The sequence below is a fragment of the Rhinolophus hipposideros genome (genome assembly GCF_964194185.1).
Source record: "Rhinolophus hipposideros genome assembly, chromosome: 17".
NCBI classification, from domain to species: domain Eukaryota; kingdom Metazoa; phylum Chordata; class Mammalia; order Chiroptera; family Rhinolophidae; genus Rhinolophus; species Rhinolophus hipposideros.
Genome location: NC_138063.1, coordinates 10,648,284 through 10,672,463, shown reverse-complemented (window position 1 = coordinate 10,672,463; position 24,180 = coordinate 10,648,284). Strand labels below are relative to the sequence as shown.

The window sequence follows — 24,180 nt, the reverse complement described above, 5'->3', positions numbered from 1 at the left end:
GAAAGTACCTACGAGCTGGTGCTTACAGTGCAGCCAGCCTCGCGTGGAAAAGCACTTGGTGAATTCTGGCTTGAGGTGTCATTTCTCTTACTGTTAGGACTGTACTGGGCATTTGCTCAGTCCAGTATCTCCGTCTAACCCATAGATTGGCTCACACTCTCTTTTCCTTCTGCAAAGTAAGCTGACTGAAGCCCACAGCGCACTGATTACTCACAACTAATGGGTCAATGGGTCACTCTAGAATACCCAGGCCCTTCTGCTCCCACCCGGCCATACTTCCTAAAGAGTCAATCCTGAGAGTATGAACAGATACTGTTGCGATTCAAAACACTAACTGTTACATTAACTGGTAAAAAAAATGAGGTGGATGAGCATGAGAATGGTTTCCATGAAAACTGTTCCATATGTCAGGACAATTCAGAAAAGGAGTTGCTGAAAACGTTTGCCGTGGAGGTTGAGGAGCGTGAGACAACCGTGAAGGACAGAGGGGCTAAAGCTCTAAAAGTATCCTGCACATAGACTGCTTGGCAAGTGACTTAGTTCTCATTCCACTTTAAAGAAACCCAAACGAGAGATTGTTGGCAAAGCGTTAAAGGTATAATCGATACAGCCGACCTTTCCTCAAAGGAACAGGCCTCAGTTCTGTGTCAGAAAGTTGGTGTTGAAAGTTTTACAGCAAAGATAGGTGGCTTGAACATCAGGGAAACGTATCATAGGATCCGTATTTTAAGAGCACAGGTCGAGAGCTTCTGCAACTCAGTATTTTATCAGATATTTAGTTCCTTATCAGTAGAGAGAATCAGATGGGTAAAATTCTGCAATATGGAAACGTGTCCAAATTATAATATGTCGCCTCCCAAAAGAGTGATGCTAAATTAGAGCATCAGTGGGGAGAGGGGGACCCAGAGCAATACCCCTAGGAGCTGCCTGCATAGCCCCCCTGGGGACTGGCTACATCGTTTCCAGAGCCCAGTGGAAAGTGCAAATATGAGGCCCCTTGTGCAAAAATGAGTAAGAATTTCAAGATATGAGAGAAGAGTGTTAAACCAAGTGTGGGGGGCCCTTCTCAGCACAGGGTCCCGTGTGACCTCACAGGTCACACACCCATGAAGATGGCTCTGCTGTCACTTACTGTTACCAGCAAATCGGAACTTTTTAAAGAAATTTAGTTTGTACCAGTTTACTAAAGTAATCGTACCAGTTACTCTCATAAAAGTCAGCGTGGGTGAAATGGACTTAGACTTGATCAAAGGTTGTTTTTGTACCTTCGATAAAGAAACACGTCAAGAATAATAGTTTGAGAATCTTACTCTTTCTGGGGAACTTTCCTTTCCATCTAATGGTCAGGAATTTAAAGGCCTTGTTTTTGTCCTCCCCTCACAGGGCCCCCACCCCAAAAGTAATATTCTCGATCAAATCTATGACTCAAAGGATTCTAAAATGTTTAACTATTTCCCTTAGGCAAAAGAGGTTGCGTTCCATTTGGGCTAAAAAAGAAAAGAATATAGATCCTATAGGAGCGATCAAAGATATTGTTTGCCATGAGGCAATGGCATGCAATGAAATTCAATTCTTAAGGTGAAAAATTTAACGCAGTCTCGATGTGCAAGATGATGGTAACAACATGGTTTTTTTAACTGAATTCAGACAAACTGAAGATTCGGACACAGACGAAAGTAAACAACAGTAGATTCGTGATGATGATTTGTTAGAAAGTAAAATTAAATAATGGAGAAATCACATATACCATGACATAAACAGATAAATCTCCCTATGAACTGGCTGAAGAAGCGGTGAGATTAAATTCAAAACTGTACGTCAATCACACAGTGGCTACGGCTGTCCTCTGTGTAGTTCCACATTACACTGAAGAACCAGCAGTCAATGATGTAATAATGAAAAAGTAGAGGAACTATACTGAGAGCATTGTACTTCTAAGAAACTTAAAATGACTAATTTTATTAAACAGGCTATATTTTACTTATTTTTATTTTTTAACATTTTTTATTAGTTTCAGGTGTTCAAAACAACATAGTGATTAGACATTTATACCCCTCACAAAGTGATAACCCCCCTCAAGTCTACTACTCCTCTGACATCATACATAGCTATTACAGTACCATTGACTATCTTCCCTATGCTGTACTTTACATCCCGTGACCATATATACATATATATTTAAAATTATAGTTGACATTCCATATTATTTTATATTAGTTTCAGGTGTACAGTATGGTGGTTAGTGATTCCCCCCAATTAAACATGCTATATTTTAAATCAGAATAGAATGTTTGTGGTACATACATACTGTTTTTGGTTTCTCACTTTGACTTTTTCTGTTAATTATCTAGTGATCTCTCAACCAAGAGGACTTCTGTTATCTTGCTCACTCATTTTGCTGCTGCTACAGTAGAAGCCCTGTATCCGCCTTTGATCACTAGTTGCTGAGTTGCCCGAAAAACGTCATTTAGAAGTTCCTATCTTCAACATCTGTTTTAACTTAAAACACACAGCTTACATTCACACACTGATGATTTTTTTATTAATAGTATAGAGCCATGTATATTGGCTGATTATAGTTTTCTGAGCCTTTTTTTACATTAACTATGCCATCTTAATTCTGTTTCTATTTCTTTAATGTGGAAAGAGAAGTTATAGACACTAGCAAAACAAATCTGAGTGCAAAATCCTTCTGGACTTTTAATGTGTTTTTTTGTTGTTTTCTTTTCTCTTTTCAACAGTTGTCTTGCCCACACCATTACACCAATTCAGCCGTTTGTTGATACATTCTTTTGGGTTTAGCCACTCACTTTTAATTAGATTTCCTCATGAGTTCAACTGGTACAAACAGACTTGAGAACTAACTTGGTAACTGGTGGGAGCAGAAAGGCAGAGATACTAGAGAGCAGACCTCTAGCTTAGAGTTCACTGTATGTTATGAGCACCTGTTTCTGTATTTTAGAGGGAATGGTGAATGTGGGTCAATCTGGCTAGTTAGTGAATGGAAATACTAGCTGGCCTCCCCTATGTTGCTTGGCGGGGTGGGGGGGTGGTATTAGGCAAATAAATCCCCCCCACTACTCATCTTGGAATAAACCCCATATGACTGCCTAAGGGAGAAATAGCATGAGTTTTTCTGCTCTTTCCTGAGTCACAAATCTTCCCATGTGACTTTTGATTTGTTGCTCACAATTGAAATCCCTGTTTTCATGGACTGCTGTGCCTCAATCCAGGATTCTCTGCAGGTACCTTGTGGGTGGAGAGAAGGATCCCCAAAGGAATTTCTTGTATGCCGTTGGTATTTTAGTCAGACCATCCACAACATGCCTTCCAATTTTGGACAAAATGTCTTCATGTGGCATGGTGACAGAAACAATTTTATTGGTATAAATTATACTTAAGCTTTGTCACAATAGAGAAGGAAAATGTCAAGAGAATTCACAGTGAGGAACCATTTAGATGTTCACCTCCCCTGGTCAGACTAAAAGGTTCTGTTTGTGATGCTTGAGTGTTGAGGACATTTCTGTATCTGCTTGGTTTGTGGCATTTATTTTCAATTTTCACCTGGGATATTTCGACAGCATCAGTCTTTAAAATAGAAGTATTAATAAGAGGTAGCTGCTTTCCTAACATTTGTTGAACCTCCTGTTTGTTTTTCAAAAGACCCATTAGTTAAAGACTGGCTAAAATCTAGTCACCCACAGAGTAGTGGTAATAGAACCCCTAGGGACAAAACACCCCTCAGGGTTCAGAAGGACAGAGTGATTTATAGGACTGATTTTTCTTTTTTCTTTTCTTTTCTTTTCTTTTCTTTTCTTTTCTTTTCTTTTCTTTGTTAGTCTTCTGAATCTTTTTTTTAATGAGTTTTTTTTAAAGTTAAGGAAATTGATTAACATCCACTAAATACTGATGGGGGAGGGGAGGGCAAGACCCTCCAGGGCTGAGCTCTTAGGGACCCCCAAGGAAGGTGGGAGGCCACAGGCCCCGCGTGATGGAGGCCTCAGTCGTGAGTCTGGTCACACAGGAGGTTGGGCTGAGGGGGCTTCCAGGGTCCCCCTATCAAGCAGCAATCTTCCCTCCAGCCTAGTTTCCGGTCCTGATAGGTTTGACCATAGCTGGTCATTGGCGGTTTGCTGCATGTGGACCGCACGCGGCCCCCTGCTCCCCAGACACCCTGTTGTAGCATCTGACTCTTGTGTACAGTCTGCCGTCCAGGTGTGCTCCTGCCGGTATTCCCGGAGTCCAGTGCAGCAAACACACAATCCGAGCGTGGCCCACCGTCTGCCTTCTCTTTTGTCTTCTCCCTTCCATCTTGCTCTCGTTTTCTCTTCCTTCCCTCTCCTCCTGGTAAGGGGGCGGATGAAAGCACCACTGGGCGCGCGCGATGCGCAGCAGGCCTGTCCCAGCACCACCGGCCCTGGATTCACTGGGAAACTTTCCTCTCACAAGACCCGGTTCTTGCCACGACTCCATGACTCACCCTCTGCGTGTTCTCTCTTCCTCTCCCCTGTAGGAAATGTGACTGGAAACAGTAACTCCACGTTTATTTCCAGCGGGCAGGTGATGAATTTCAAGGGCGACATCATCGTGGTCTACGTCAGTCAGAACTCCCAGGAGGGCCCGGCGGGCCCGGGCGGCGGCGCGGGGGAGCCGGTGGGCCGCCCGGTGCAGGAGGAGAGCCCGCCGCGCTGCGACTCCTTCGCGGGCCTCGGGCCGCGCTTCCCGGACACGTGCGGCGTCCCCGAGCCGGACAAGGCCTCGCGGCCGGTGCAGGAGCAGGGGGAGGCCGAGGCCCGTGCGCCCGGGGCGCAGCGCTGAGAGCGCGGGGACCCCCTGCGGCGCGGGACGCGCCCCGGAGCCGCGAGGCCAGCAGACCGGCCGCCAACTGCACCTGGGGCCGGAACGCGGGGCCCGACGCGCTTCCTGCACCTGGCGGGGGGCGGGGCCTGGGCGGGGGGCGGGGCCTGGGCGGGGCGGGGCGCGAGGGCCGGACGGCGCCTGCGCGGCACCTGCACTGGCGCCTCCATGCGGTACGGCTGCGGCCCATTGCTCACAGCCTCTGCCCATCCTGCTCTTCCTAGAATCGGGGACTTTTAAAAAACGTACCACTTCCCGGTATTCAGTCACATATCAACGACTCACTCAGGTACACGTTGCTGTCTTTGGTTCCACTTTTTACTCCCTTCCATGATTTTTCTCCCTTCCCTCTCGCCTCCCATCACCCTTGCTTCAGTAGTTCGTCTCTTTATGACATCTGTTTGTACGACGGTCCTGTTCTATTTGGATCTGTTATTGTTTCCCCCTGTATTTGTGTGTCACTGTCTCTCATAATATTTTTATTGATACTCTCCCCCCGCCCCCGACCTTTTTGACTATTTAAGGACTTTTTTGAATTCTCCTTAGGGTGCTGGTCTTCTTTACGAATTTTCTTTTGTACCCCTTCTCACAAACAAGTGCCTGTGTTTTGGTGATGGCTGGGGGCGGGGGTTGTCTGTACTAAGCACTTTTGGGGGGAAAAGCTAGAAATGTGAAGCCTGGAGAGAGGCTCAGGGGACAAATGGGGGGACTTTTCGTTTTTGAGAATTTTCTGTGTTCCCATTTTTCTACAAGAAGGAAAGAGGGAAACCCCCGTTTCCTCTCGGAGTGTTTTTACGTTTTTGTCCATCGTTTGGATAACGGCAGAACTCAGTTGCTGTGTATGTCCTTCTTCCCACACCATCCGCAGATGTTCAGCCCTGCGGTGAATTGATTTACCACTCCAGCGGAGGCAACCAGATCCTTTCGTAACCGAGTCTCTAAAAAGGGAGGTTGCTACAGCTTGGCCTTCTTATTCTTCATGTCTGTCTGGAAAAGATGAAAATGAGTAGGGCACAGGAATAGCCTGCACACTGAGGGAAAAGAGGGTGACAGGAAGGTCCAAGAAAGAAAGAATAAAGTTGAAGTGTTAGTATGCATTTTCTCTCTCTAGATAAGAATGGCATAAATGTGTTTAGGCAAGAGGCCCTAGTTTCTTCCTAAAATAATTGTGCATCTGTAATTTAGCCTTGTAGAAGAAGAAAACATTCCAGCTCGTTTCCAGTGCATTTAAGTTACAAACCAAGTCCTCGGATTGTAAACTGAAGAAAATTTATCAAAAAAGTGCTTTTCTCTTAGCATCAGTCCTCTTGTGAGGAAACATACGATATGAGTCAGATGGAAAGGAGTTACCTGGATTGTTCCATCATTTGTCGTCAGTGAGCATTTGTTCTCCTCAAATACTAGAGAAAAGGTAAAATACCTAAAATTAATTTTGCAAATCTGGTGGCCGTGCTAGTAATGCTCAGTGTCTACACTTTAGTGAGACCACAAATGCCCAGCTGAAGGGAATGACTGCTGGTCACTGGTTTCTCCTTACTGGTTGCAGTTCTCTTGGAAATGCTGGAATAGTAGCAGTCAATTGTAATTTTTAATGGAGAAGCAGAGGGTGGCTTTATAACTTATGGGACTCCTTAGCTGACATAAAAAATTGCAAGAAATAACATGCATTGCCAGGATGATCAGTTGGTGGGAATTTACTGCCTCTTCTGCCCTTTTAGTTAACATCCATCCAAAGAGAGATGTTATAAAAATGGAAGAAGCCATTATACCTTTTGGTATGGAATATATAAAACAAAGTATAGTTCATAAAGTATAAAATGCTGAGCTGAAAACCCAAGTTTCTACTGTGACTGTCACCACCTCACTGATACTACTTTACTTTTCTGTGCTTTTGTTTTTCTTCCTATAAAAAGGCACTAATAATAATTTTTGACACTCTCCTTACCTGGAGATAACAGAAGGATACTACAATGAATGTTAAATAAAGCTCCTTAAATAAAGGGTGCTAAACAAATACATAAAAATCTACTTTCAGAAAAAGGTAGTATTCTTTCCCACGCTGATACCTACTAATTTTATATGGACCCAAAGACAAATGATGGGAAATGTATAACAATTATAAGTCTGTGTCTGTATTATAGATATGTGTGTGACAAATTTAAACAGAATGAAATGAAGACAATAATGAGAAATTGTTTGGGGAAGGGAATGTGATAAAGAGATTATTAAATGTATATTTGACCAGAAAAGATTTTTTTCATGGTTTCCTTAAATAGGGCTCTTTGTAAAATAGTTACCTGACTTGTTTCTGATTTCTACAGTGTGCTGTGGTGTTAAATGTTGGTTATATTGGTCTTATTGGTAGAACCTTTGACAGCAAAGTTGGGACAGAACATGTCTTGCTTGTTTTGATGATATATCTGCTGTAGAGCTTATAAGAAAATTCTTTAAAATATACATTGGTTATGCAGGGAAAGAATTGAAAGGGAAATGGAGTCTACTGGTTCCTACCTATATTTGACTTCACTACCAGGAGAACGAAGAATCAATCTCTCTACCTGTAAGCTTAAAGAGCAGTTTCAATGTGATGTACTTGAACCTTCATATGATGGTAGAGAGAAGGCTCTTGCTGTGTAACAAACTACCCCAAACTTAGTGGCTTAAAACAACTACCATTTATTTGTCCTAAGTCTGTGGATTGGCTCAGCTTGGTTGGTTCTTCAGGCCTGGGTGAGGCCAGCTGGGCTTGCTCACCCATGTGCAGTCTGGATGCTGGCTGGCTGGGGGTTGGCTGGGTTAGACTGAACCCTCTCTGAATGGTCCCTCAGCCTCCCAGCAGTCTAGTCTGGCCTTGTTCTCATAGTGGTGGCAAGGTTTTTGAGATTGAGGCTCAAACTGACACACTGTCACATTGTGTTGGCCAAAGCAAGACATAAGGGCAGCCCAGATTCAAGAGGTGGAGAAACAGACCCCCACCTCTAGATGGGAAGAGTTGCAGAGTAACATTGGGTAACAGGTGGACCCAAGGAGGGGAAGAATGGTGGCGCCTTTCCCTTCTACCGACCACGGGGCGTTGTTCAGAATAGAATGGTGCAGGCAAGAGCTGTGCGCCTGGGAGCAGGACAGGAGTGGTGCCGAGCCTCCAGTGGTGCCTTCTCTGGCATGCAGAGTACGGTAGATTTCTGCAACCAGGGACACATCACATTCATATTTAAGTATCGAAATTCCTCCCAAAGCCAGATATACATGATTTGGGAACTGGTTCTACTGTACTGCTGCATTCCACTGGCACAATCATTGAAAAGTGACTATATTCGTAAAATGGAGACAACTGATGAGATACTTTGGGTAGAGGACCCTGTTACGTAAATAGAAAAAAGACCTGTTCACCATTAATGCTGATTCAGCAAACACTAGGGTTAGGAACTGGGTAAGAGGATGAGCTTGGGCTAAGGTGCAGTCATTGGTGAAAGAGGCATAATTTTGACATGTTTGCTGTTTGACATTCTCTGATGGCACCTGACGCCCCCAGGGCCATCTGCTCTAGGGAGCTGTGGGGTGCTCTGGGCATGATTGTACAGCCCTCTTTTGGAGAGGGGATAAAGTGTTCAAAGCACCAACATTTGGTTGGCGAGTCATCATTTGTATTGAGTGCTTTTGACATTGGGCCCTAAGTATCTCTGGGAAAGGAGATGAAGATCGCAGGAGTGTCCTCAGGAGCCTGGGCATGTCCTAGACGACTGGGGAAACCTGTGGCCATTGCTCTGCTCTAGGGCAGCAAATGAGGCTGCTGTGAAGGGGTTATCCATGGAATTCCTGAGTCCCCTGGGCTGTGCCATGAACAAACTACCTTGAAACTTTGCCAAAAATAGGTGGGGACCTGACATTGGGCTATGGCGGGGCCAACAGCAAGCACAAGCACGTCAGGTGATGTCACTGAAGCCAAACCCAGAGGTGCAGGGAGGCCGCAGATGCTGGAAAGGCTGGACCACCCCTCTCGCGGCAGCCCCCACTAAGGACGTGCCTCCCGTGGCACACAGCCCTGTGTCCTCCAGGTTTTTCAAGGGGAGCATTGCATCCATTTCCAAGTGGGGAGCGACGCCTCAGTGACTTCGGACTGACTCGGTCCGCCATGCTTTCTCCTGACACTTGGGAGTCTGATTTTCTCTCTCTGTGTCCACCTTGCTACTCCCCAGTTCTCTTGAACCAGATTAAAACCCATGCTCAGCTAACATCTCTTTTTTCCATTCCCCTTTAGTAAAACTGACATGTAAGGAACACTTCCCAAAAAAATCTTCATTGGAGAGTAAGATTACCAATAGCATGAAAGTGAAAGTGATCAATTCCAGGTTCCTTCCAGTAACTTCGTCCTGTTCCTCTGTTCCCCTAAGTCATGGAACAAGCAAAATGTTTGCAGTCAGACCTGGTGCCAAAACTTCAGCCCGGTCGCTTTAGCCTTACCTTGGGCAGCTTCACTTCTTAGCCTTATTTTCCACATGTGTAAGCTAAAGACAACAGTTTATAGGATTAAATGGGGTCGGGTACAACTGAGCACCAGTAGGGTTCCCAGAAGACACCAGTAGAAGAGACTCAACTGTTATCCATCACTTTCTCTCCTCTGTCTCTTACACCTGTCCATTCCTGGACACAGACATGGTCTCAGATATCATGTTCCCTTCCTGTGTCAGACCGCTAACTATAAGCTAATTCTGCCACCCACCTCACATACCTTCCCACTCTTTGAAACTAGGTCCGAGGGGAACACCTTTTCCACGGTCAATTGACAAAACTGTAGTGTTTGATGCAAAGCTGTCACCTTCCGACATCACACACTGAGAGAAGTGGGCTTATGCCATGCAAAGCCATAATATACTGTCTCAACTGGACAGCACCATTGGATGGGCCCAGGTGGGCTTCCTCTCCTAGCCCCTGACATTTGGGGATATTGAGGATAACAGGATATGTAGGTTGAAAGTCCATGGTTTGTTTCGTTTTTTCTCCCAGTGTCACTAATGTCTCTTCCAGATCGGGGAGGATAATAAATTGGCCACCAGCTTGAAAGAGTTGGCATTATAGGACCAAACCCACATGGGGGGGGACTGGAGCCCAGGAAAAGCCTTCATTGTGACCCAGATTCTTGATTTCTTACGGGCAGGTGTAGCCCCAGAAAGAAGTCTCCATAGACAGTAAAGTCACGAGAAAAACTGTATTCTGATGATGAGACTCTTATGAGCTGCCTTAATTTAGGCAGAGGCAGTAAAACATCTTACCCTAAAATGGAAAAGCAATTTCATATTTATTTGCTTTTATGGCCTTTTTATTTCAATGGCAAAGGAATCATGGAAAGAAAATGCGTACTTAAAGCTCTAAAAGAGCATTTTCTAAATATATCTGTGGAAAAAGAAACAGTTTTTTTCCATAGTTTTATTGAGTTTCTGGTTTACATCCAGTAAGATTCACCCTTTTTAGGTACATAGTTTTATTATAAGTTTTGACAAAAATGTATTGTTGTGTCAGCACCACCACTACAGACAAGAGATAGACTATTTTCAGCACCCAAAAAGTTCCCCTGTTTTGATCTATGGTCAGTCCCCTTCCTGCAATCCCCAACCCCTCCCTGCAATCCTGGCAACCACTATCTACTCTCTGTCCCTGTAGTTTCACCTTTTCCAGAATGTCCTATAAATGGAATCATTCAGTCGGTAGTCATTTGAGTTTGGCTTCTCCCACCTTGATGCCCTTGAGATCCGTCCAAGTTGTTGCATACATCAGTAGTTCGTTCCTTTTTATGACGGTGTAGTATTCCCTTGTAAGGATGGACCACATCTATTCACCAACATTTGGATTCTTCCCGGTTTGGGGCAATTACAAATAAAGCTGCTATAAAAACTCATGTGGACATGTGTTTTCATTTCTCTTGGGAGTGAGATTGTGGGGTCATATGATAAACTTCATATAAAGTCTATAAGAAACTGCAAAATTGTTTTCCAAAGTAGCTGTGCCATTTTGCGTCGCCATCAGTAACGAATGAGAATTCCAGTTGTTCCACATCCTACTCAGCACTTGGTATTGTAAGTTGTTTGTTTGTGTGAATTTTAGCCATTCTAATGGGGATGCGTAGTATCTCACTTTAATTTGCAGTGCATGACTGAGCGTCTTTTCCTATGCTTATTTGGCCATCTTTATCTCTTACTTGGTGAAGTGTGTGTTTAAATCTTTTGCCCATTTTTTTTAATTGGTTGTTTATTTTCTTACTGCATTTCGAATGTCCTTTATACATTCTGGATACAAAAATGCATAGGTTGTTAGGGCCTTTCTAGTTCAAAGATAAAGAAGCCATGGAAAGATACATATTTAAACTTCTAGAGCATTCTGTAAGTGTTTACTACTATTTTAAAAAATAAAGACATTGCTATTTTTCATTTTTAAAAAATTAAGTTTCAGGAGCTGGGCACCAGTAACATGTAGTCAGAGTCAGTGTCTCCGCACTAAAACCTCTTTTCATGGTGGGACCAGAACCGCCGCGGGCTCCGGGGGCTGCCATGTTTTACAAGTCTTTATATGGAGCCGTCAGCTGCTGGGGGACATGCTCACCCATGGGAAACGTTATTTTGTGAAATAAACCTGCTGATGGAACTGTCTTCTACTAGTTGAGGAAACATGGAATGTTTCTGTATTGATATTCCCTGATTTCATTGTTTTCTACATTAATCATCATATTACAAGAATGAGGTGGTGGGTGAGGGAGAAAATGAACGCAAACTCCAGATGCCATCATCTCTGTATTTGGAGATGGAGCGAGCAGGTGCCTTGGGACAGACGCTGTCATCCTGGAAAAGGTCGTTGAGGACATGCTGTAAGGCCAGGTGGTCCCCGAGCACAACAGGATCTGTGGTGCTCTGACAAGTGCTCCACAGTTGTCCCTTGTTTGCAGAGCTCATGCTGGGGGATGAGGAAGGCAAGACTGCATTCAGCCCAGCAGCCTTCTGAGAAGTTCAAACCCAGGGAGCTTCTGGAAGGAGTAGGAACAGACTAAGTGAGGCCCCTGGCAGAAAGGACACCAAAGGTCCCAAAAGGGGCACTTGGACTGGTGGCCTGACATGAAGGGTTAGTATAAAGAGTTGGGAATGGACAGGTGGACATTCCTGCAGGCCCAGCCACCTCTGACAGTGGCTGAGGGTGAGTGCAGTAAGTCTGATTTTAATCCTGGCCCCCTCAGCAGTGGACAGATATCTGTATGTGGGACAGTGCTTAGCAGTGACCAGAGGCTGTGACAGGATATGACTGAGCTCACTAGCCTTAGCTCATACTCTCTCGGGTATTTGGAAGGAGAACGTGTTCCCTTTGGACTGGGTAAGACATTGGGTTTCTTGGATGCCTGGAGCGGGGAGACTTCACTTGTGAGCAATTTGACATCTGGGGGCTCCAGCAACTAATAGGAAAAGTAAAAGAGGTGTGGCTGTATTTATACTTGCAGCTGGTAAACCACACCGTGCCAGAAATAGACAGATGATGGGAAAAGAGGAATCTGGACATCATGAATCTGACCACAATCCCTCCCGCTAAAACACCAAAGACTTTCATATGGACTACCTGGTCCTCAGCCCTCCAGGCTTGTCTCATACCACTTGCCTCCATTCCAGCTGTACTGGTCTTCTCTCTGCACACATCTCCTGCCTCAGGGCCTTTACACGTGCTGTTTTCTCTGACTGCAGCATTTCCCACCATTTCTTCCTCTGGGTCTGATTTCTTCCCTGTGAGATAGACTGGCAAGGCATTATTAACTCTTTTTAAAAGCCAATCAGAAAGTGAGGGCAATGTAGATGGGAGAGGCCTTGACATGGAGTAGGGGCCATTGATGAGAAGAATGTGTCAGAACCTGGGACTCCTTTCTCTCCGCCTGCCCCTCCCCATCCTCTTCCACTATTTCTCTGCAGCTTCCTGACCTCTTTTCTGCATTCCCTAATTCTGTGTCCTTTTCTCTCTCTTTTCCTGTTGCTGATCCCTTTTCCACTCTGCCCCTTCCCCCAGGCTGAGAAGGTGCTGTGGTGAGATCTTCTTGCTGGAGTTACACCTTCTACAGTTGCTTTTTTAGAATCTGGCCTTTTCCTAAAATTGTCCCTTCTTGTTCTTCTTGTTCCAGTGGGCATATTGCTTCCATGTCAAAGCCAATTCCCTGGGAAGGACCCCTCAGATAGAAAGGGCAGGGTCTGGACTCGTACCTCACCATTTCAGCCACTGTATGCATGTATGGACCCAGAGTCCGGGTTTTTAAATGGGGTTTTAAACCCTTAGATCCTGCTCAATGGTAGCTGGAAACGACAACTATTCCTGACTTCCTCAAAGGCTTATACAAAGTTTTCAGGGTCTAGGAACCTACTCAGGTAAAAGCAGGTCAATTCAGGGATCTCAAGAAACCAGAGAAAAATGTACCCCAGAATGTTGGAAGAGCAGGAATGAGGGAGCTCCAGACGCTGCCCCTCTATCCTTTGCTCCCTCATTTTCCTCCTCAGACTCACAGCTTCTCTCCTCCTCCTCAAGTAACTTTGCTATGCAAATTGCGTGTAATGGCTGCTCTCTTCCCAAATCTTCAGCTCCCAAAGCCTTTCATGTCCAGTGTCCACAACCCACTGGCCATGTATATTTATGTCTGTATATACATGCAGTATATAAATTTTATATGTACCAGAGGTGCCGAAAAAATGTATACAAGTGGACACTTCGGTCAGCGTTGCTCACGCAGTAGTTCACTATAATCAGAAGTGTCTGGACGCTGATGGGAACCACTCTGAGCACCTCTTGTAATTGCAGAAGTCAAACGTGATTTGTATTCATCTTTTGTTAACAGTGTATATTGAGTATTAGAATTTTAATAATACTCTTAAAATGTGTATACATTTTTTTGGCAAATGGAATCCAATCAGTGGCCAAGGAGGGCCACCAACACACAAGGCCACTTGGGACAGTCAGGCCCGAGGGCAGGCCTATGAGCAGAGAACAGAAGAGATGGAGCTTGAATCACATGTAACCCCAAACTGCTGAGGTCTGCTAAGAAGTGTACACAGTGAGGAGGAGATCGTTGTGGGCGCTTTTTTTCATTTCCAATTTCTCTTCTATCAGTAATGACTCAAGAAAAAAACATTTTTCTAGTTGGAAACCATGACAAGAAGCAGCCAAAATTTAAGGTTCTGCTCTGAATAAGTTGTGGGGGGGGGGGAGTGGGGCTATTTAAATAAGCATTCTTTGTGTGTCTTCCTTCCTTTTTAAAGAACACATTTTTATTAAGCAGAGCTGGCTATGGTCCAGAAGGTAAAGGAAGGAGAGAGCAGTGATTCCTGATGACATACATAGTATATTCAGCCATAAAAAGAAGGAAATCCTGTCATTTGCGAAAATCTAGATGGACCTTGATGGCAAGACGCTAAGTGATGAATAGGAACCCACTGTGGTGAAATCAGACAGAGAAAGACAAATACTGTATGATGTCACTCAGACGTGGAATCTAAAAAAGCCAAACTCATAGATACAGAGAGTAGATTGGTGGGTGCCAGAGACTGGGGGTTGGGAGAAATGGAGGGATATTGGTCAAAGGGGGCAAACTCCCAGTTGTAAGAGGAATGAGTTCTGGAATCTAATGTATAGTATGCTAATTATAGTTAACAACACTGTATTAAATACTTGGACACTGCGAAGGGAGTAAATCTTAAAGGTTCTCACCACACACACACAAAGTAATTATGTGAGGTGAATGATATGTTAACTAAGCTTATTATGGAAATCATTTCACAATATATACATGTATCAAATCATCATGTTATGCACTTTAACCTTACATAATGTTGTATTTCAATCATATCTCAATAAATCTGGGGGGAGATTATTCTTGATGATAAAAGAAACACACTTTAGGCCCCGCACAATTTCAGTTGTCGAGTCCGGGATGTGGTGTGACAGCAGAGCCAGAGGCCCTGAGCTCTGACCAGGATCTTTGCCTGGTGCTAAGCTGTCATTTGTCACTGAGCCCGGGCCTCTCACAATGAGAGCAGCCTCTGCTCTTGACCTTAAATTCCTGTTGTAAATAAATCCACTGAGGCTGCCTACAAGGAAGGAGGAACAGCAGCAGTGACCACAATTCTATCATAGGAAGGAGACAACAATGGGAGTTTTACTCAAGATAAAGAGAGAGCCTCACTTCCTGTCAGTTAGTTGACACTTAGGCAAATAGCCACCATTTGTTGAAGCAATCTGCAAAGTGATTTACATATGTGTTATCTCATTTAAGCATCACAGCAAATCCACCAGTGACTATTGCTATCTTTACCGAAGAGGAAATGGGGTGAGAGATGTTAATAAACTTGCACCAGCTCACAAAGCTTGTGTGTGGGGTTTGCGCCCAAGCTCCAAAGCGGGCGTTACTGTTACGGGGACTTTGTGTACAGCCTGTCACCTTTAGATCCAGTAGGTTTGCTTCCTCTGGTCTCCTATTTTCAGCTCTAGCAAAATGATGTTACACTGGATGTGGCTAGAGGAAGTCAGTGATGGGAATAGTTTTTCAATACTCCAAACCTTTCCTGTTATAATCAGACTTAGTTTCCCCAGATCAGGGGTGAGCCCTAAAATTTTGTGTTAGACACTTTGTATCCAAAGCATACAGTCCGTTTGAGGCTCTTTGCCTCAAAAGAGCTTCCATTTTGTGACTAAGATGATACTGGTTATCCTTTTGTAGCCCGAGAGCCTCGAGGTAGCTGACGGGTTGGTCCAGTACTGAGTCCTGCTGGGGGTAAGCTTCAGGATCTGTGTCGATGACTATATTCATTACAGCACTTATTATGAAGAACGAAACAGCCATCATCGCATGGTTGAGGGGTCTTTTAAAGTCAAGCACACAGATAAAAACCCAGCAGTTTCTTGACAGTTCATGTCTGGGCATCCATGGACCATGAACAGATGTCTGTGGGATGGAGGACATTTTCCAGGAGGCACAGATGCCGGCCACTGTTCTCCAAGAGCCCGACAGTCAGTCATGGGTCCTGTCCATCAAGCGCATCGATCTCCTGCTCAGACGAACGGCCCCTACTGCACAGCGTCTGGGCCCGTTATCTGAAGAGCAAAGAACTTGCCCACTTTCCCTACATTTGTTTGCAGCAACAAAGTTCATGAAAGCTTATTCAACATCAGCATGATGCTTAGGAAGTCTCAAAAGGATGAGTTTTGGGATCAGTTTTATTGAATCGGTATCATTTACCTGCAGTGCGATTCACCGTTGTAGGTCTGCAGTGCTATGAATCCTAACAAATGCGTGTAGTCAGGTAACCACCACTACAGTCAAGACATAGAACCTTGCCATCATTGCAACGGTTTGCCTCTGCTCCTTCCCAGTGAATGGCCTACCCCGCCCCAACTCCCCCCACCCCCCAACTCCCAGCCCCTGCAACCACTGGTCCTGTTCCCTGTCCCAATAGTGTTGCCTTTTCCATAATAAATGGAATCATCCAGCCATCTGAGTCTGACCTCTTTCACTTGGCACCGTCATGGTCGCGTGTATCTGTAGTCTGTTCCTTTGTAGTGCTGGGCAGAAGTCTGTTGTCTGGATGTGCTGTAGTTTGTCCATCCATTCACCAGTGGCCTTTCTATTTTGGGAAGTCACAAAATCGTTATAAGTAAAACCACTGCAAACCTTCACACACAGGTGTTTGTGTGGACATCGGTTTCATTTCTCTTGGGTAAATACCCAGGAGTGGGGCTGCTAGACTGTGTGGAAGTGTGTATTGACACGCTGGCCGGGTGAGAGAGAACCAACGGCTCCCCTTCTCTCCAGCTCTTGGGACTGTCCACAAACTGCTTTTAAAACCACTTAAAAATAGTGGCTCAGGATGGGCAGAGTTTGTTTTGTTTTCTAAAAGCAAGGCCTCTGTAGGCTTTCCATCTATCCAAAGAAGTTACTAACAAGATAATGTATTCTTCTGGGTAATTGCACTCTTCAATTATGGCTTTTCCCGCTTCTTATTTAATTAAAACTTTTACAACCAACATCCTCGATACCCACGCTGTAAGGATGATAGCAATTGGTCCAGCGCTCAAGGGCTATTTTTAACACTGAAATGAGGTTGTGTTTTCATTAAAAGGAAGCTTTCAACTTCCTTAATGCTGTTTTGAAGATTCCTGTGTTCTGGGGAAAACCGAAACCATAATTAGAACAATGGCAACCTTGGACTGTTCTCATTTCTCTTGCAGGAAATGGCTTTTTTATTTTTTAATTTTTAAGTTAGCTGACTATGATACATTCTCTACTTCCAGAATTATGCACAACCAATTTAGAATGCAACTCAGCTCCAAATTTGCTTCTAATTCCCCTCACTGTCTAAGCCAACTGACTTCCCCCCCAAGTCAATGCCAGCATGCTACAAATTAATTTTAAATAATTAGCATTAGTTCAAGAGGAACACAAAGAACTCCGAATCAAAATAATTATATAAACCAGTATCAAGACAAATACAGCTTGAAGTATTCACCATCTTTGGAGCATGGATTCTGCAATTCTTCATCATGAGCCTGGGAAACTGAGACTAAAATGAAGATGTGTCATTATAGGGTGATAGGGAAAGATACGGAGGAGAAACAGCTAGGCAGGTCCCTTCCTCCCTAAAGCCTGTTTCCCAGCAGCAGTTCACAAGCAAAGTGACCATTATTTGTAAAAATCAGACCTTTACAAATAAAACATAGAAGATTTTTGCTAATTGTCCCTGGTAGAATAGTTGAAAGTTTGAATTACTAGGCAGACAAAGGGGTAACTGGTTTCGTTTTGCTAGAATGGCTTCTAGGTGTGTCTCTCAAGGTCTTTGGGCTAATTGTCATTCAGGTTCTCACTCTGAACTACAAACAACAAGTACGTGTTTAACATTTGTATGTCTCAAATACCGCACGGGACATGCAGATAAATCATTCCTGGTTTATCTGAAATGCACATTTCACTGGGCAGCCTATGTTTTTAGTTGCTAAAGCCAGCAGCTGCTGTCCTCACTGATGCTTTCTGGCCACACGATGGAGATGACATTATTCTGCCGCTCACTCCTCCGTATTAGATCGTTGCAAAAAGATTTCTTCTCATGTGTTTTAGGGGGTGGAGTGAGGAGGAAGGTCTCTCAGGGAGAGCTCCACATGAACACAATCATGTGTGGGAAAATAACAAGCATTTCCTCTTTACATATTACTGAACTGTTATCACGTCCAGAAAAAGCTGGGCTGGCCAGGCCAATTTTCATGATGGCCATGTGTGTAGTTTAGAGCTTTCCCAAACTGGTCATGGTGGAGCCGAGCACCTAAGCTATTCTGCGGAAAGATGACCTTGGGGAATCCTGCAAACAGCACCCCCTTGGAGAGCACTGGGGCACGTTTGATCATTGAAGGTCTTGAGAAAGCCCACAGGAAAGACAGCCATTGACTTTCTGGAACAGAGACGTGGCCAGTCTCTCTCAAGACAACAGTTGGAGCCCCATCCTGTGTGTTGACCACAAACCCACTCTTTCTCAGGTTCTCTTCTGGGCCTCTTTCAGAGAACCCTCAAGCTCTGTTTACATATTCTTTATTTTGGGGGCCTCCGAAAGGAGCTGAGACAATGGTATTCAGCTGCAAGCACGGAGCTTGCAGGTGAATTCCTTAGAGGTGTCGGCTCTTTGGGCTGGACTGCACTCCATCTACACGTTCCTTCTTGCCACTTTGTCACCTGCTTGCTCAGGCCACTGGGCTCTCCCATAGTGAGTGGCCCCATGCATACAACATGCAAGCTCCTTAATTCCCCTTTCCCAGGAGAAAGGGGACAGGTCAGCTCCCCCCCCATCCCCTCCACCCCCCCGTCAGAGTGTGCTGGCAGATGTTTAAAAACTGGCTGGAGGGGGCTGATTCCAAGTGTTTGTATTTCCCATGACATAAATACTCCCACCATAGCTGATTTCTAGCTGCCAACCATGATGTCATTAAATGGGAGTTGGGAAGAGAGGCTCAGTAGCACACCCTATGTAGTATTTCCACCAACCAACACATTAGTCTTCAGAAACATAGATCATAGAAAATGTAATATAAGTATGAAGTGATGAGCTTGAGTATTTATTAACTTTGTTTTTAATATAATGTATTTAATTGTAAGTTTGTATAATTTGATTTTTAATAATGGCATGTTTATCAACCAGCTTGCAAAATCCCCGAGAATTTTTACAATCGTCTATTGCAAGTCCATACCGCTAGCTCCAGCTTTAGGGTTCTTTTATCCTCAGTCTCCAGCCTGGCTCCAGTTTGAAACACCTGTAACTCCCACTCCCCACCCACTTCTCCAATCCCCAACCCCAAGCAAAGTAATGCACTTGAAACCATTTTTACCCAGAATCCAGGCCTAACTGCTTCCCCAAAACACTCTGCAGATTAATGAAGACAGATTTTATAATATCATAGAATCCCTCTGTCTTGAGCCACCCTATTTTAGAACAGGATATTGGCTTTGCATCAACAACAGGGCAATCAGTGTATTTTCCCCAAAGCAATAGAATTGTCTGCACCCAAAAGGGATTACTCGCCTCTAGCTGGAAGGCAGCACAATGAACCACTGAGCTTTGGAATTTGGGGTCGCTTTTCCCCCCAGGATTTTGAGGACTTCAGGACCAAATCTTAGATGGGTCTCCAAGTCTCTCACTCAGGCATTCCTCTCTTCAGTTGCTATTGGAGAAAGGCTTTTCCCAGACATATGGCCTATGGGAGATGGTGTAGGTTAAACTGTTCCCGCCTCCCCCCTGGTACCTGTAAATGTGACCTTATTTTGAGGGTAGGGGGTAGTGTTCCTGCCTCTGTCTTCCTACTGTGGACTGTATTCCTCCAAAGAACCCAGAAGCCTCCTCTATTTTTCTCATCAAAACTTTAGGCCGTCATCTGGTTGGAGGCAGGTGTATGAGTTTCCCATCGCTGCTGTAACAAATGACCACAAACTTAGTAGCTTAAAACAACACAAAGGTATTCTCTTATAGTTCTGGAGGTCAGAAATCTAAACAAGGTCTCCCTGGGCAATAATCGAGGTATTGGCAGTTCCTTCTGGAGGCTCCAATGAGAGTCTATCTCTGCCTTTTTCAGTTTCTAGAGGCTGCCCACATTCCCTGGCTCGTGGCCCTTCCTCCATCTTCCCCCTTCCTCCATCTTCAAAGCCAGCAATCGCCTCACTCCCACCCCTGCTTCTGTGGCCACATCTCCTGCTCTGACTGTCCCACTTCCCTCTTTTACTTCTAAAGATCGTTGTGATTACATTGAATCCACCTGGATACTCTAGGATGATCTTCCCTTCTCAAGATCCTTAATCACACCTGCAAAGCCCTTTTTGCCATGTGAGATGACAAGTTTACAGGTTCCAGGGATTAGAACATGGATATGGAAACTTTGCCTTTACTGCAGAGGTCAACCAGCACTCACACCTGCTTACTTCTCTCTCCAGCAACCAGTGCATACACCTTTTCACCCTGACTTTGGCCTCTCAATATACTGAGAGAGACACTTGACTACTAGAGCCGTCTGTTTTCCCTCTTGGAACACTGGAAAATAGGAAATTCCAAAAATGTCAAGTTGGAAGGTTATTTCATAATTGATGTCCCAGCCATCTCAGTATATTTTCTCAGCTGGAATTGTTGAGAACTCTACAATTGCTTCTGCCAGAATCTCTTTATTACCACACCAGTCATATTTCCGAATATCAATTGAAATTCGTAAAGCATGCTGGCCCCTTCCTAAATAAGATGATGTGCAATGACTCTCAGTTAGCCTGGCTGGCACGTGCTGCAATGTCCAACGCGTACCAGGAATATTCTCCTGTGATCTTTCAGGGAAATGTTAGGTGTCTCAGCAAACATTTTAAAGGGTTCCATCTTAAAAGGGAAAAACTCCCATAAGTACCCTCGGTGGGACTTCTCTGGTTGTTGCCCAAGCAGTAATGATGACTCTATTTGACTAACCAAAATACATTACAAGAAAGATCGAACTGAACAGTCACAAGTTGTGTCTTAGGAGAGAAGGGTTCACCTCCTCCCCTGAAAAATCATTGCATTTCTGCAGTCAGGGATGCTTTATTAGAGATCCTCTGGCATAGGTAGAAACAGGGTAAAAAAGACCGTACTGTGAGCACCTTCTGCCAGGACTATGGATTTCCCACTCTCGACTGAAAGCTTAAATGGGCATTGTTTCATCAACTACCAGTTTATTTGAATATCAAGCTATGAAGACATTGAAATCAGTGATTAAGGTGTTGTCAAGTCAACTCTGGCATCTAATGGCTACTTGGAACCCTGGCTGCCACACTCTACTTATCATAAATGATACCCTTATTAATCACCAGACTCATATCCATGTCTGCCTAATGGCCAGTCAGCAGAAGTCAGCCTGATCAGCACCCACGTCTCTAGCTAATAGCTTCTCTCTTACAGCTCTCTTTAGTTTTCCTACAAACTCTGACATTTTGCTTTGATCACTATGACTGAGAAAAGGAAATATGATGCATAGAATATGAAATTGGCAAAAAGTCAGAAAAGCCACCACTTAAGAAATGAAGTTTGATGTTCTACATTGTGTTGTCAAAGGTTAACAATAGGTTCAACCTTTGGACAAGACCAGATACAGAGATGGTTTGTATGTTGTCAACAGGATTTCAATTCTAAAGGCTCAAGACAGAGGTCAGCTTAGCTAGAGTGCCTGCGAAAAATTAGAAATGCTATTAAAGGTGGGGTTGCAACCTTCTGAATTGAAGCTGTCCTACAGAACTTTCTGAGATGATGGAAGTGTAAACTTTAATTTTTTTTTATGTACTTTCAAAGAGGTGTGCAACCATCACCACAATCAATTTTAGAACATTTTCATTACCCCCAAAAAGAAACCCAGTATTCATTAACAGTCACTCCTGAGTTTCCTCCAACCCACTCCTGCCCTACACAAGCACTAGTCTTTCTGTCTCTGCAGATTGGCCTGTTCTGGACCTTTCAGACAAGGAGATGAAAATGAAATCATTACCATATGTAGTCTTCTGTGACTGTCTTCCTTCACTTAGTATAATATTTTCAAGGTTCATCAATTTCGTAGTGTGTATCAGTATGTCATTCATTTTTTTTTTGCCAAATAATAGTCCGTTGTGAGGATGTGCCATGTTTTTGTTGTTGTTTACCGTTCATTTATCGAGATGACATTTGTATACAATGAAATGTACAAATCGTAAGTGTGGCTGCAGCACATTTTATTATTCATTGATCAGTTGATGAACATTTGGGTTGTTCCCACTTTCGGGTTAAGAATAATGCTGTTATAAATGTTCACGTGCACGTGTGGGGTAGACACTGAGTGGAATTGCTGGGTTGAACCTTTGAGAAATGTGCTCATTCCAGAAAGAAATGCATCTTTTACTTCTAGTATCAAGTGCAGTAGTAGAAATGTTAAGTTGTTAACTTACATCAACTTACAAATGTAAGTTATCAACTTCTTTCTCAAAATCAGCACCCCATCAGTTTTTCTGTGTTTGGGAATTGGGAGGGACCTTTGCTGTCAGCTGGATATGTGCTTGGTCGGGTGATGGATCATGCATCCGGCAGATGGCAGTGATGTGATATTATCCAATGCACAGTTCTCCATCTTGTTTACATGGTGCCATGAGAGCCTTTGCCGAAATCCACATATGAGCTCTCTGGATCCCCCTGATTTGCTAACCTAATAGTAAACCTATAAAATGAGAACATGTGGTTAGTTTGACATCACTTGTTCTTACTGCTTATGCCTAGAGTGACAAACTGACTGTTTAATGATAGATTCTAATCTTTAGCCAGGCGTTAACACTTACTTGTCTGTATGTCCCAGATTCCACCTTTCCCCTTTGTCTTAAGTCATGACACCAGATTTGTCATTGGGATTTACCATTTCTCTCTTGTTGCTCTATTTTTTCAGACACTACCCCTGCAGGAGCTCCCAGACCCTGGAGCATGGTTCCTCTGAGTCTGGAGGCCTGTCTACTCTCCCGTCTCATGCACTCAGGATGTTAAAGCTATAGGGCTCCTCCCCCTCTGGGTTTCACATCTCTAAGCTTATTTTTATTTTACACTTCCAAGTAGAGAGATCATTTTCCGTGATACAGAAACAAAAGCATCATTGAGTAGTTCTGAGTACTACTGTATTCCTTCCGGCTGGTATTTATACTATACTCTCCCTCGGGCCTATGGGGCATCTCCCTTGTTCCTTGGCTCTGATACAGAAACAAAGCCCCCTGGGTTGGCACAGCATTTTTCACCAGCTCTGACGCTGTGGTCTTTAGAACTTCCTGACGCGGTTCTTAAAGGTCCAGGCTCCTCTTGGATGGGTGGCCATAGGGAAGTCACTCAAGGACCATGCCTGGGAGCACTGTCGTAGGGTAATTTCGGCGTGGTAGGGATGGCCCTGGTTTCTCTTCTCAGTAAGGTCCCAGGGATCAGCTGGCAGCTCTCCTTAGCTGCCACCATCTGCTTTTACACAGGCTTCATTCTCCCACCTGGGCACTGCAAGAAGAAACAGCTGTACATCGTTCTTGCTCCCCTTCAATTCTCAATAAGGTTAGAAATATTTTTGAAGTCATCCAAGGAAATTTAATGCTGGTAAGGGCAGGAAAACAGAGGAGAGTGTTACAAAATAACAGGAAAACTTTCACCTCTATACTAGTCGTCCCTGCAGCCTATTGTGACATGATTAAATCTAGATCTGTTCTTTCTCAATATCCTCAGGGGATCAGCAAGCCAGCTCTCCCCAATCCTTCTCTCCCCATGTTCATTCATAGGGATGTTTGCGTTTTCCTGTCTTCCCGCTCCTTCTTATCTATACCTTCCTGCCTTAAATGAAAGATGCAAAGATTAGGCTATTTGATCTACAAATCAGAAGTCCTCTCCAATAACAAAAAATCCAATAACTTTGTTTTCATCTAGTATGGTAACCTTAATCCATATGTTCCTCTTCCCATTTTACGAGCATATGACTCATGTGACAGCTCACTGAGCAGCTATACTGATTTTTGTAGATGCCACCCCTCATCAGGACACTGTGGAATTCTATTAATACTCCACGCAACTGTGTGTGCGTGTGTGCGTGCGTGCATGTGTGCGTGTGTGTCTGTGTGTGTGTGGTCAGTTCTTGTTATTTGCAGTAGTTACAATCTATAAAGTCGCCATGAACACACAGTTGGTGAATCCTGAACCGTTGCTCGTAGGGAAAATACAGGGTTAGTTTCCTTTGAGCCTTTGTTCCCATTTTCTTTCATCAGCTGGTCAAGATATAACCTTGCTTTATGTGTGT

General features: G+C 44.1%; 1 protein-coding gene across 2 annotated transcripts in view; it reads left to right on the top strand.

Moving 5' to 3' along the window:
- TNFRSF11A (TNF receptor superfamily member 11a) overlaps positions 1–7,102 on the top strand; it is a gene marked incomplete at both ends in the record, with an annotated part of 52,162 nt that extends 45,060 nt beyond the window's left edge. The window contains one exon of one of the 2 annotated variants that reach the window (XM_081078372.1): positions 4,514–7,102. In XM_081078372.1, coding sequence (XP_080934498.1) covers positions 4,514–4,818 — 305 coding nt within the window. The remainder of the gene's footprint in view (positions 1–4,513) is intronic. The other variant, XM_081078373.1, reaches the window with a different exon arrangement.
- Between the last annotated feature and the right edge of the window lie 17,078 nt (positions 7,103–24,180).